At 45.4% G+C, this 12943-nt stretch overlaps 1 protein-coding gene across 1 annotated transcript in view; it reads left to right on the top strand.

Moving 5' to 3' along the window:
* Positions 1–12943, top strand: part of LOC147729326 (uncharacterized) — a 354664-nt gene that overhangs the window by 213540 nt on the left and 128181 nt on the right. The window contains exon 12 of the mRNA XM_086959822.1: positions 12123–12208. Coding sequence (XP_086815948.1) covers positions 12123–12208 — 86 coding nt within the window. The remainder of the gene's footprint in view (positions 1–12122; positions 12209–12943) is intronic.

Below are 12943 nucleotides of genomic sequence, written 5' to 3'. Positions count from 1 at the left end.
CTAAATTACGGACTGAAACCACAGGCCGTACTTTAGTCGCTGTTTCAGGAGGCCAAAAGTTTTCTGGAAATGGGCGGGAGATCTTATTCCCCGCGATAAAGAGCACCTCTGTCTTACCAGTATTAAACTGAAGGGATTTATCCTTTAGCCACCGTGACATATCCCGCAGACAATTGTGGAAAGGTTCCACAGATGTCGAATCCTCTCCCTCAAAGTAGAGGATCATCTGCGTATCATCAGCGTAGTTATTATTATTATTATTTAAAATTTTATATAGCGCGCAGTTACCCTTGGGCATCCCCGCGCTTTTCCAGACAACATCAGATGGTACAGATGGCAAGATTAACGCACTCAGGCGGGAAACAAAAAGGTTTTAAGACCTTTGCGAAAACGCAGTGTGCAAGTCTCGGCACGTAATTTTAAAGGGAGCGAGTTCCACAGCTTTGCCGTGTTGAATGAGAATCTTCTCCCGCCCGTGCGGGCCTTTTTGACTCTGGGGACTAGCAGGAGATGTTTCCGATCAGATCGCAGCGTTCTGCTTGCTTTGTATGGGGTAACTAAGTTCTTTAAGATGAGGGGGCCTTTCCCTAAGAGGATTTTATGGGCAGTACAAAGTGCCTTAAAAATCACTCTGTCCCGCACTGGAAGCCAATGCAGCGCCTTCAATGCCGGTTTCGCTGATTGCGTCCTTGGAACATCCATAAGCAGCCTTGCCGCTGCATTTTGGACCTGCTGAAGAGTCTTGAAGGTGGATTCAGGGGCGCCCAAAAAAATGGCGTTGCTGTAATCCAGTCTAGATGTTATCAGACCCTGAATCAACAGCTTCCTCGATGTTACCGGTAGGAGAGGGAAGATTTTTCAAACCGACCGTAGCAGGGCGTAGCACACTCCTGCGGTTTTCTTAGCTTGGGTGCGAAATGAGAAGTCTGGTTCTAGCCAGACTCCCAAGCTCTTAATCACCTGTTTGGGGACCGGGAGGTCTCCCATGCAGCTCGGCCAGCTAATCGAAGGGAGAAGAGGAGTTTTACTCCCAAGCAGAATTATTTCCGTCTTCGAGCCGTTCAACTTGAAGGAAGATTCTTCCATCCAAGTATGAACGTCCGACAGACAGGAGTGCAGAGTGTCCGGATTGTCAGCCAGTTGGGATAAAGAAACCACCAGCTGCGTGTCGTCAGCATAGCTGAAGATTTTGATGTCATATGGGGACACTATGTCCTCCAGGGGGGCCATATAAACATTAAATAATGTAGGGCTCAGGGAGGAGCCCTGTGGCACTCCACACTGGAGGGGGATCGATTTAGAACTCTCACAGCCATCCCAGACCTGATAAGTTCGTCCGGCAAGAAAAGATCTCAGCCACTGCAGGGCCACCCCGGACACCCCTACCTCAGCCAGCCACCGAATCAACACCTGATGGTTCACGGTGTCAAACGCCGCACTGAGGTCCAGGAGGATCACTGCCACTGACCCTCCTGAATCAAGAATACGTCTAGTTTCATCGACGACCGCCAAGAGGGCCGTGTCGGTGCCCTGACCTGGGCGAAAGCTGGTTTGCGAAACCCGGAGCAGTCCATTCGACTCCAAGAAGGCTGACGATTGTTTGTTGACCAGCCGTTCAGCAATTTTGCTGAGGCCCGGCAACAGAGAGATGGGCCTAAAGTTAGACAGGTCCGAGGGATCCAAATTGGGCTTTTTTAAAAGAGCCTTAACAACAGCAGTTTCCCAAGTAGGTGGCCCCAAACCCTGGACAAAAGAAGCATTCATTAGGTCTGTCACAGGAGCCACAATGGATGCTGCTGCTTGTTGAAGGAACTTCATGGGGACTGGGTCCATAGGGGAACCACTTTTCAAGGATGCTAAGGTTTTGGATACCTCGCTCACTGATACTGGGCCAAAGGAGTCTAGGTGGAAAGCTGTCTCTCTGACCTGAGTTCCTAAAATCTGCTTCCCATTCTCCTGAGACAGCATGGGCTGGGGCAGGGTGTTTAAGATCTTTGCAATTTTTGTGTGGAAGAACTCGGCGAGCTCCGTGCATTTTTGTTTGTCATAAGTGACAGCCGGCTCGGGAACTTTGAGCAGTTCTTTAACCACTTTGAAACTCTCCCTAGAAGAGCTAGAGGCAGATTTAATACGATCTTCAAAAAATAGGGCTTTCGCCTGTCGAAGAGCGGACTTATAGCCCCTCATAAGTTTACAGTCTTGATATTATAGGTTTTGATAAGCGACATCAAAGGTTTTAGATAAAGATTGAAAAGTATGGGACTGACTGCTGAGCCCTTTGGGACCCTGTGAGGCACCTGAGTGAAAGCCGATTGAAAGGGGGTCAGGGACTCCGCCTGCTGCCTATCCTGGAGAAATGATCGAAACCACATCAGTGCACTACATCTCACCCCAGCCTCAGATAACCGGTTCAGCAAGATCTTATGGTTGACCGTGTCAAAGGCGGCAGACATGTCTAGCAGGATCAGAAACGCTGTCTGTCCCCTGTCTGCACGCCTCTGAAGCTCGTCCACAGCAGATGGAAGTCATCTGAACCCTTAGTTGCCCAAGGGCGTGTCAGAGGGAGTAGGCAGGGATCCAAAGCGCCGGAGCATGGAGTGCCACTAAATAGGCTCCACAGATCATTCCTGGAGTGGAACATTGTCACTGCAAAGCCGCATGGCGCCACCTACCGGCACACAGAGGTACTACTGAAAATATTCCATGTCCAGAGTGATACCTGGTGACTAATCAAAAGGTCAGGACTCTGAGGCCAGTAGCCTCTATCAGAAAGAATTCGTTCCTACATAGGATTGTTGTAGAATAACCATCATCTTATGAATGTTTGCGGAAGGAGCGAAATAGTTTGGTAGTTTCTTTGCCCCTTCCAGTCAAGGGTTAATTTTTTAAGACCACCAGTTTTATTACAGCTTTCTTCGGGATAAAGGGCAGAACTGAGGAAAGAGTGAATGATTCACGCTACTGCTGGTTCAATGATATGTCTCCTAGCTTTTTAGTCTGTGGTAGGACTAAGTGGCAACCCAGTTGGTTTACCATAAGTCATTAACTCAAGACATTCCATCCTCAAGATAGAATTGAAGGAGACACTACTGTGGGATTCGAAAGTAGAATATTTATGTAATTTGACATGCAAATGGTAATTCTCAAAGGGTTCCAAGTCTTCTCTCATCTTTCTTTGCTTTTATGGAAGTAGTTTGTTAAAGAGGTAGCTAGCTCTTTGGTTGGAGTATTATCAGAGTGTGTGTCCTCAGGAATGCACCATTGAATCCAACATGACAAGATATCAATTTGTAGCATTTGAGAGAGCCTAGATTTGCCGATTTTCTGATCAGATGGTTATATTTATGCATATTTAGGCATCTGTTTAAGGTTGTCCAGTTTATCCTGCACACAATACGTTTTCTGCCAGTATTTAGCCTCATGTTTCCACTTCTCTTTTTCGGGCATAAGTCTGTAGTTTAACTAAGGTCAGGACACATATTGAGGCTTAATTGATGTAGCTCCTATCACTGCAATAGCTTTTCTATAAGTTAGTTAGAGGGGTATTTAACTCTTAGTGAAGCTGATTGGTGTGCATCGTCTGGCAGTCAGCAGGCACATGGTACTGGATTTTAATTAAACTGATTTTTAACCACAGTGTAGGTACCTTTTTTCCCCTCTGCCACAATGTGGTTCATCCTTTGTAGGAAACTATTGTATGTTGATGATATAGCACTGTTCTCATAAGCTCAGTCCCACTTCAGGTACCTATCTGTTTCCATCTAAGTTACATGTACTACATTGTTGTAAACATTTTCCTTGGCACTCCCTCTCTTGAAAATAATTCCTCAAAGAAATCCTTGTGTCCATGCGTCCTGGGTAACCTCGGGAACTAGACTTCTGTCATTGTGTTCTATAACCATTTATTGACTGACTGTTCTATAACCATAGCACACAATCACTCACCTAAATATTTCAGGTACATTTTTGAACGCTTCAATAAATTCCACAAGATCAATACCTAGACCCTTTCAGCAAACCTCGCCTATTGAAGTCTCCAGATGCATCTCCAAATAAATATTGTTAAAGGTGTAAAAAAAAAATCACTGTATCAACCTACTCAAAGTAGGACTGTTTCTCTTCCTTGTTGTGCAACTCTCTCTCTTTTCAGAACCTGTATACCCTTACGGGTGAGAAGTAGCGCTCTACAAATCCATTAGCGGATTGAGCTTTTCTTGTCATGCTTTCTAATTCTGGCTGCATCTCCCATACTTGAACTCCTTAATAGGAAGTGTCGGTGCTCTTACCTATCTCATTCGTCTTGTCCAGATTTACATTTTTTATATGCTAGAAGTTGTTCTTGAACCTTTTTTCAGCTCCCTCCTGCAATAAGCAGATCCCTATTGAGTTTAAATTTGAAACTGCCAAATTCATAGTTGTTTGCCAAAAATTTTTCAATGCTGCCATTAAAAGAAACCCTGATTTTCTTGGAGGTTAATCGCTATGTTTATTAATTTGCCTGTCCCTCACAATATTATTTTTCTATCTTTTTCAATTCACTTGGATCCTGTATAATTATTCTTCAACTCCACTTAGGTTGTCAAAAGCATTACAGTGTACTGATGAAAGATAATAAACCATCAACAACCTTTTCCTTTCTAGTGGCAACTTTAAGCTGCCAATGGTGCCCAAATAATTCCTCTCTCACTCAAGGCATCTCCACAGAAGCTCTCAAAAAAGACCAGAACCAGATCCTCCGACTCCTAAAGAAAACGACACTAGACCGAGATGGCCTCGCCAAATACTGGCCCATTACTCACCTACCATTCATTGGAATGATCATTGAAAAAGCAGTTTATGTCCAACTCCAAGACCACATCAGAGTTATCTTCTGCACGACTACCACTCTGGTTTCGGATCACGAGACAGCATGGAAACAGCTATCATACACATCATACACCATGCCCTTTTGAACACAGATGCAGAGAAAACCTGCCTTCAGATATTGCTTGACATATAGCTGCCTATGAACGTCCTACCTTTCCAACCAACCCCAATTTTCTAACATTGACACGCCAAGCCTCAAAAGTACCCTGCCACCTCAAAAGTTCCATACCACCTGTGGAATCCCCTATGGCTTCATACCTCCTCCTGTTACCTTTGTCCTTTACCTCGGGTTGCTTGGTGCTCTGCTCACAGATAACAGCATCTAATTCACCAGTATTCCGCTGATGCACAACTCTGATTGGAGTCTTCTCTGCTTCAGAAATCCAACACCTCAAACACAGTTTGATTGCACATCGTCCAGACACAGATGTCCATTCTCTACTTAAAGCTCAACCTAACCAAGACAGAATTTCTAATATTTACCAAGAGAAATTGTAGATACCGTCTCCCTGTTCAGTGTGCTAAAACATTGTGCACTATGTAAAGAGTGTGAGAAATCTCCGGAGGAAGACAGAGGCAACAAGAAGATAATACTAAATCTCTTTTTGGGGTAATGAGGACGCACAGTTAGGTGTATTAGAGGACAGTGTTAAGAATTGGTTGTACTCAGAGTCGATAAATGAGACACACTCAAGAATAAATCCAAGACTAATGTTTTATAAATTACCAAGATTCTTTATATATATTTGAGAAGCAAGCCTTTAATTCGGAAATGTACTTTGCACCCTTTCATTCTTCGAAAAAATACTTGGAAGAGGCTTGAAATATTAAAATAATTGGTATATAGGTCAAAGTATGCAGTAATTTCAGTATTATACCGTCAAATATTTACAATCTCAGTAAGGAAAGGAGTGTATAGCTTTTGGTGAAGTACAGCCGACCACCTTAACAGTTACCATCACGATTACAGCAGCAGATGACTGTAAGTTAATGGAATTTGGAACACCACCAAAACCAGAGGTTGTGGTTGCTTGCAGATGGAGCAGGTTCAGATGACAGATGACCAGCGACTCGGGTACCCTTACGGTCACTGGAAGGAGGACTCTCCTGCTGAGTTGTGAATTACCCTGGTCCCTTGGAAAGTAAGAGGTAGTCCTCAACTAAGGGATGAAGGTCTTTGGGGGCCCAGGACTCGGGTACAGCAGGCAGACGGGTCGTGCCTGGGTCATGAGAACCGGAGGTCGTGGTTGCTGAATCTGGAGGTCCACAGTAGCAGTTGAGCCACAGGTGAAGTCTGGGGCAGACCGTCAGGGAAAAGGCAGTTGTGCTAATGTTGCTCCTTAATGCCACCAACGTCACTGGTAAGAGGTTGTGGGCTTTCATGAACTGGGCCGATTCCAGTGTTAGTCGTTATGCTGAGAAGATCCCTCAAGTTGATGGAGGCATGCAGGAGTCGGTACCACAGGACTGGTGAATCGTCAAGTCTTGGTTGGCATAACGTTTGTTCTTTAGTGGTAAGTCACGTCGGCATGGAGTGTGTCGGTCGTCAACCCAGGTGGGTTTTGGCTGGCGGATGCTATGGACTAGAGCCTCTAGCCCGATAGGACGTTCTTGGCAATTTGCAAAAAGCTGGAGGGCTCTAGGGTTTCTTGGAGGCCTTTCAGGTTTCAGGAGAGACAGCAGGTTGCAACCTTTGAGTCCTGGGCAGTAGCAGGAGCTCGTGATAGTTTCTTCTGCATCGGATGTCAGTTCTTGAACTGCAGAAGTCTTTTTCTGTCACCTTTTTGTTTCCGAATCGGAATTCAGGTTCTTGGGGAGCCACCTAAATATTGAATTTTGGGGCACTTTTATGGGAGGCTAGGTAGTAGCCATTGTGCTGCCTACCTGTAGGGTGCCCATACCCTTTTTATGCTTACCCCACTTGGGTAGTGGACATACCCTGGCTCCAAATAGTCTACGATACCTATCCTGAAGATGAAGGATAGTGTAAAGTGAAGTGTACCTCATCTGCCCTAGCTGAGGGGTGGTACAGGGTAGAGGTAGACCCACCTCCTACTTTCCCTAATTTTCCCGCTAGCCCTCCCACCAAAAGTGGAGCAGGATTGGGGTGGTTGTCATATGCTTCTTACAGTAGAGGGCTGAGAGCAAAGTTCAAAGGTAGCATGACCTTTAAAGTTCCCACTTCTGTTGAGGCAGATCCTGCAGGGGGAAGTTGTCCACTTCTGTCCTTGCAGCTGGATTTTGAGATCGCTGGCTTTCGACCCAGGGACCCAGAAACATGTCTGATGATAGCAGGCTGGCTAAAACTAGACACGGACAACACTAGTGTTCTGTAGGTTTAAGGGGTCCCTCTAGCAATGTCTCCTGTGTAAATGTATTAATAAATCCAATACTAGAATCAGCAGTGCTTGGTACAAACCATCTTAGAAATCAGTGGAGCCATCATGGAGCTAGGAAACTCATGTTGACGAGGATCCAGCCAAGGTACTTTTTATGGCTTCCCTGTTCACTTACAAACCCCAGAATGGACTGGATATGCTTGTGTTGATAGTCCTTCGCCCAGTGCACCTTGCTTTTGGGCTAAAGGCCTGCAGTAAGGGCGGCATGGCACACAGGGCTGTGAGCAATGTCAAATTTTGGGTTTGTCCTGCACTCGGAGATGCTGCCTGCGACAGCAGAACTGCCTGACCGGGTGAACGATCCGTAGGAGCCCTCCTTCTGTCCACAAGCACTGGGTACCGATGGTACCTTTAACTGGGGCTTACAGGAGAAACAGAAGTTGGCTAATTGTGGTACCGTTTCAGGGAAAGGAGATCTGGCACTGGGAATCTGGTAAGCAGTGGCTCAGTGCACTTGTAGATTGAAATTACATTAGACAGGCAAAAAGTGGGGGCGTAACCATGTCAAAAGAGGCACTTTCTTACAACAATAAACAAGATACAGTAGAAACTTTGCTCAATGACGGGAAATGTGATGGCTACAAAACCAAAGTCAAGCGGCTAGTCAAAAAATGAGGGGCAGTTAAGTCCAATCAGTGCTATCTAGTACAAAAAGGAAATACCTGACATAAGTGCACTGAGGTGGTGCCTATAACGGTACTGCGCATGTCACTTCCAGCATGAATGATGCTGATGACATGGTGCCGTACAACACCACCTAATGGTGTGCAACGGTACTGCGTGAAAATCTTACGGATTTAGTGTGAAGCTTGGTGATTTTCAAAGTAAGGATTCTGCAGATAGAAGTCTCTACCAGTTTTGAAGCTTCTGCAACATCATTGAAAAGGTAAAAAAAAAGGAAAATATTCACCTAGCCTAAACAGTGCTCCATAACATAAATGAAACCATTGAAGTTAAAGTATTTATTTTTAAACGTATCTGTATAGTTCTTAATTTCTGCTTCATATGTAAATAGCCACTGTAAATTGCAGGGAAGAGAAAGAAGTGAAAAGGGAACTAAAGATTAACACGGTGGACTCTAAAGAGGTGGACATTCCGGTCTTTCTGAGAGAAAAGCAAGTTGGGCTTTTGAGCCTGATATTTTTGGAAAGATAATTGCTTTGTGTTGGAGACCGGCTGTTGAAAGCATTTTGAGAGTTGTCTGTTTTTCTGGTCTTAAGGATTTCTAAGTAGAGGCTAGATTTGCTTCTAACTTTTCTAAGTTTGCAGAGGATAATACAAAACAGTATGAATGGACATGTGCCCTCCAAGCAACAGGACCACTTCCCTTCTGCTGAAATGGTGTATGATTTACAAAATATTGGAGTGGATGGAAAATGCGGCGTGGACAACTAACCCCAAGGCCCTCGAGATGCAAGCTTTCACTGAGGAAGCTAATCAGTTGGGGCATTTGAGTGACTTCTTAACTGTTCCCTTCAGTAAGACAAGCAGGCACTTTGTATCCCCACAGTAATGCAAAAATGGAGACCATGATGGTCTGCGTTCCGTGACAGACAGCTGTCAAGGGAGGAAGGTACAGGTCTTCTCCGATCTCACTCCTGCAATATGGCAACAAGACGCAGCTGCAATCTGTTCACAAGGAGTCCATGGAAAAGAGACTCAAAGTCACACCGTGTGAGTCTAGGGGGCAACACAAGGACAAACGCCTTTTTATGCACATGGATCCTGCTCTGAACACTGGGCCCTGTAATTCTGTGCTCATGATAGAGGGCTCTTAGATCAGGTACAGAAGTGCTAACAGGTATTTGACCTGGCATATTAACACCAAGTACATTAGCATAGCACGGAACTACAGGGTTCACTTTTGAATGGAGACTTGGGTAAATGTTAATATGGGCAGTAGAGCATTTCCGACGGTGGCATATGTGTAGTATTGCAAATAAGCAATAAAAGGATTGAGGCAATACACATAATTGAAAGGGTTCTGTTAGCGAGCATAGGGTCAGGGTATGCTTTTGAAAATAAATATGAGTAAAGCAGTACACGACTGGGAACTGAGGACCAATCGTTTGTTCTGATTTAAAACTCCCATATACCTGGAAATATCTGGAACTTACTCTTGTGCTAATGACCTCATTCAGCTACTGATGTAGCTTAGTGACTTAAGGCTGCTACAATTTCTAAAGTCGAAGTCAGCGTTTTAAAGCTTCTTCATAAATTACACTTGTTGATGTCCTCAGGGTGTGTCAGGAGGATAGTTAGGGAAATCCCATATATAGAGCATTGGCGGTCGGTAGTTTTAGCAGTGAGTGAGGCAGGAAGCCACACAAACACACATACACAATTACTTACACCCATGCATTCACACGCGCAAACACACACACCCACTCACAACACTCACAAATACACATGCATACATTCATACATTCAATTTCGAATTAACCACAGCGCCCAGTCGGGCCTGCAAACCGCCCCGTGTTTTTGAGGCGCACTTTTAAATGAACAGCTTGTGAGTCTATAGCTTATAGTGAACTAGTCGCATTTTGATAGGGACAATATACCACCCACTCCGAGGGAATGCAGAACGTGTAAGAAAGCATGGAAATCATTCGGAGATCAATTCTCTAGCCTCCAGTTATTTGGCCGTATGTACATGTTATGACTGAAGAAGTTCTTAAGAAGGCCACCCCTTTATATCATGTGGAGACCCCTTTGGGGCTGACTGAAACCTTATTTATACAGTCTGCAGTTGGCTGCATGATGCTACGATTAACCTGACATGCTTTTCACATGGTATCTTAGAATGAGTAGTGAGTGATGGTTACTTGTACAGTTCTTGAACTGATATTGGCTATGAACGGTAAACTTTGAAAGTAACATCTGAATTTGAGCTATAAATGAGCTGTGTAGCTTTTTAGGGGCAATGAAATAAATGCTTTTGGACAATTTACAGTTTATTTTGGATAAAAACAAATAACGGATTTAACTTTATGGCACTGTTTGTGTTGGTGGCACAATACCTATATGAATAATGTTATTACACAAGCCAAGAAGTAATATGATACAATTGTAATAAATTGTTGATGGGACTACCTATGGTACAATGGTCATATGATGGATGTACTTAACCCTGTAAGATATAAAAATGCTAAACAACTTTCAGCTACATACTGCAAACATTTCTTGGGCCCCTGTTTTCAAAGAATTATCGAACTAACATGCTAGGTGCTGCTGTGTAGACTGCAGGAGACCAGAATCCCTCTGACCCACGGTGTGATTCTATACCAAGCAATTAATGCATTATTCTACTAGCCTCCACCATACTCCGCAACGAAGTACTGTTCTCACACCCCCTCTCAAAGGACCAGCGCCTGGATCTCTGTATGTGGGGTGGGCGCTACCTACGAGAGGAAGAAGGGCCTTAGTGTGTCTCGTGCACAGAGGACAAACATTGAAGGAGACGTCTTTTTTACTGTGAAATTAAAGCCGCAGCGCTGACTTGCCAGCTAAACCTATAGACTGGGCCCGAAACCGAGCATCAACACAGACTGTAGAAGAACCCAGTACAGAGTCCATGCAACGCAACTGCCCAACCAAACCTGATAGAAACCAACCGAAAGCAAAGCCTGTCCTGAAATGTACAGCAGCCGCCTGTTTTCTTAAGAGAAGAACAGGGAACAACGTGTCAAGAGAGGGAGGCGGAGAAACTACTAGGAAAATAAACGGACATGCAACAAATCCCACTCTGCATGGACGGCCCTGCCTGCATGTGTGTAGCATTACGAGTGAATATATCACAAACTCCTCTATGTTGGGGCCAACACCGAGACATCTACGAACATGTCACATCAAATAACCGGCATCTAATATCTTTTACAGCAGCACTAACGACATCGGAAAGTTTCTAAGCAACAACGTACACGGAAATAGCCACTAACAATCTCTGACAGCATGTAACATCCAGTCACGGCGCTCGCAATACTAGCGGGGGGAGATGGGGCGAGCGCAGGGAAGACTAAAATAAAGCAAACAACTCACCAGGTCCTCACCGCCTCTGCTGCTGGGCCGGGGTCCGACTCCCACACTGCGATGGCGCCTTCAACGCCCACGTGATTGACTGGAGTGGCAACCCCTCCAAGCCAATCCTGGCGCTGCTCCAGCGCCAGGATTGACACAGAGCAGAGTGACTCACCGCCCGCCTGCCCATTATGAGAGCGAGGGTTGCAGCGTTGCTCAACCCTAGCTCTCCTAAATGCGCAGCCGCCAACCAGACACAAAATTAGTGCGCATGAGTGGGCTGGTCAGAAAAATTCTCTAACCAGAGCCCAGCATGCGCACTTGTGCTGCTGCCTGTTGTGCGCTCCGCGCCCCCCCCCCATTGTCGGCCCTACAGTGCATGTCAGTCACAGTGTGTCAGCATGACGCCAGACCACCTACCCGAGGAGGGCAGTCCGGTGTCATGCTGACTCAAAGTGACTGACATACATTATCTGAATGTGAGGAGCTGCGGGCGCGGGAGGCTTGTGGGGCAATGCCCCAACGCCCGTAATGGGCGCACCGCCACTGACTGCTTACCATGCACTCAGGTCCAACCTTCTTGGAATTCAAAAATGTTTTTTTGTCTATTTCCCACACTTAATTTTAACATGCAATTTACAACTGGAAAATTCAGCTGTAACTGCTGCAGGTAGGCTTCAAATCTTCGACAAAGTGTCCAAGATACTCTTTCTACACCTAGGACATGTAATAATGGTTGCATGGAGAGGCAGCAAGGCAATCCTTTTTCATGTGTATTTGTATTAATGTCAAACATGCAATAGCTGGTATGGGATCTAACAGATACAATTATGTTCACAGGTGACAGAAATTGCAGTAGCGCTGGAGAAGACTCTGCGGATAATGACGAATCTGGAACACAACCCAGTGAAACAACGATAGAAAAGGTAGGAAACATGGGGCATATTACCAACAACTAGCGAGTATTTTTTTAACGCCAAGCATCACCCGATACTATCACAGAGATAACGTGCTATTAGAACGTTTATCTCTAAAGCGATAAAATACCCGGCGTTAGCGGCAAAAGGCGTGAATATCGCTGGTAATCCAGCAATATTCAAACAAAACAGGTGATGGACCGAATGTGGATCAATGTCACACATTCAACCCCGTTAAAAGATCTGGGCCCAAATCCATCGTTTTTTTGCACTCCACACCACCCTGGGTTAGACAATGGCGAAATGCAAATCAGCTCTGACCCTGTGCCCCATGGGAACAGTCCAGTCCGAACTACAAAAGCCATGTCCTTCCCAGAACGGAATCAAGCATCCGAGGACCTGACCGGTTTCGAGGTAACACCTCTCATCAGCCCGGCTAGCTTGACTCCAGTGGTGTGGAGTGCCTGGGACCCACGTCTGAGCATCCCCAGCACACTTATGGCGGCAATTGCAAACAAAACAGGTGATGGACCGAATGTGGATCAATGTCACACATTCAACCCAGTCAAAAGATCTGGGCCCAAATCCATCGTTTTTTTGCACTCCACACCACCCTGGGTTAGACAATGGCGATATGCAAATCAGCTCTGACCCTGTGCCCCATGGGAACAGTCCAGTCCGAACTACAAAAGCCATGTCCTTCCCAGAACGGAATCAAGCATCCGAGGACCGGACCGGTTTCGA

This window comes from Lissotriton vulgaris, chromosome 2_2 (genome assembly GCF_964263255.1).
Source record: "Lissotriton vulgaris chromosome 2_2, aLisVul1.2, whole genome shotgun sequence".
NCBI classification, from domain to species: Eukaryota; Metazoa; Chordata; class Amphibia; order Caudata; family Salamandridae; genus Lissotriton; species Lissotriton vulgaris.
This window is presented reverse-complemented; position numbering and strand designations above follow the sequence as displayed.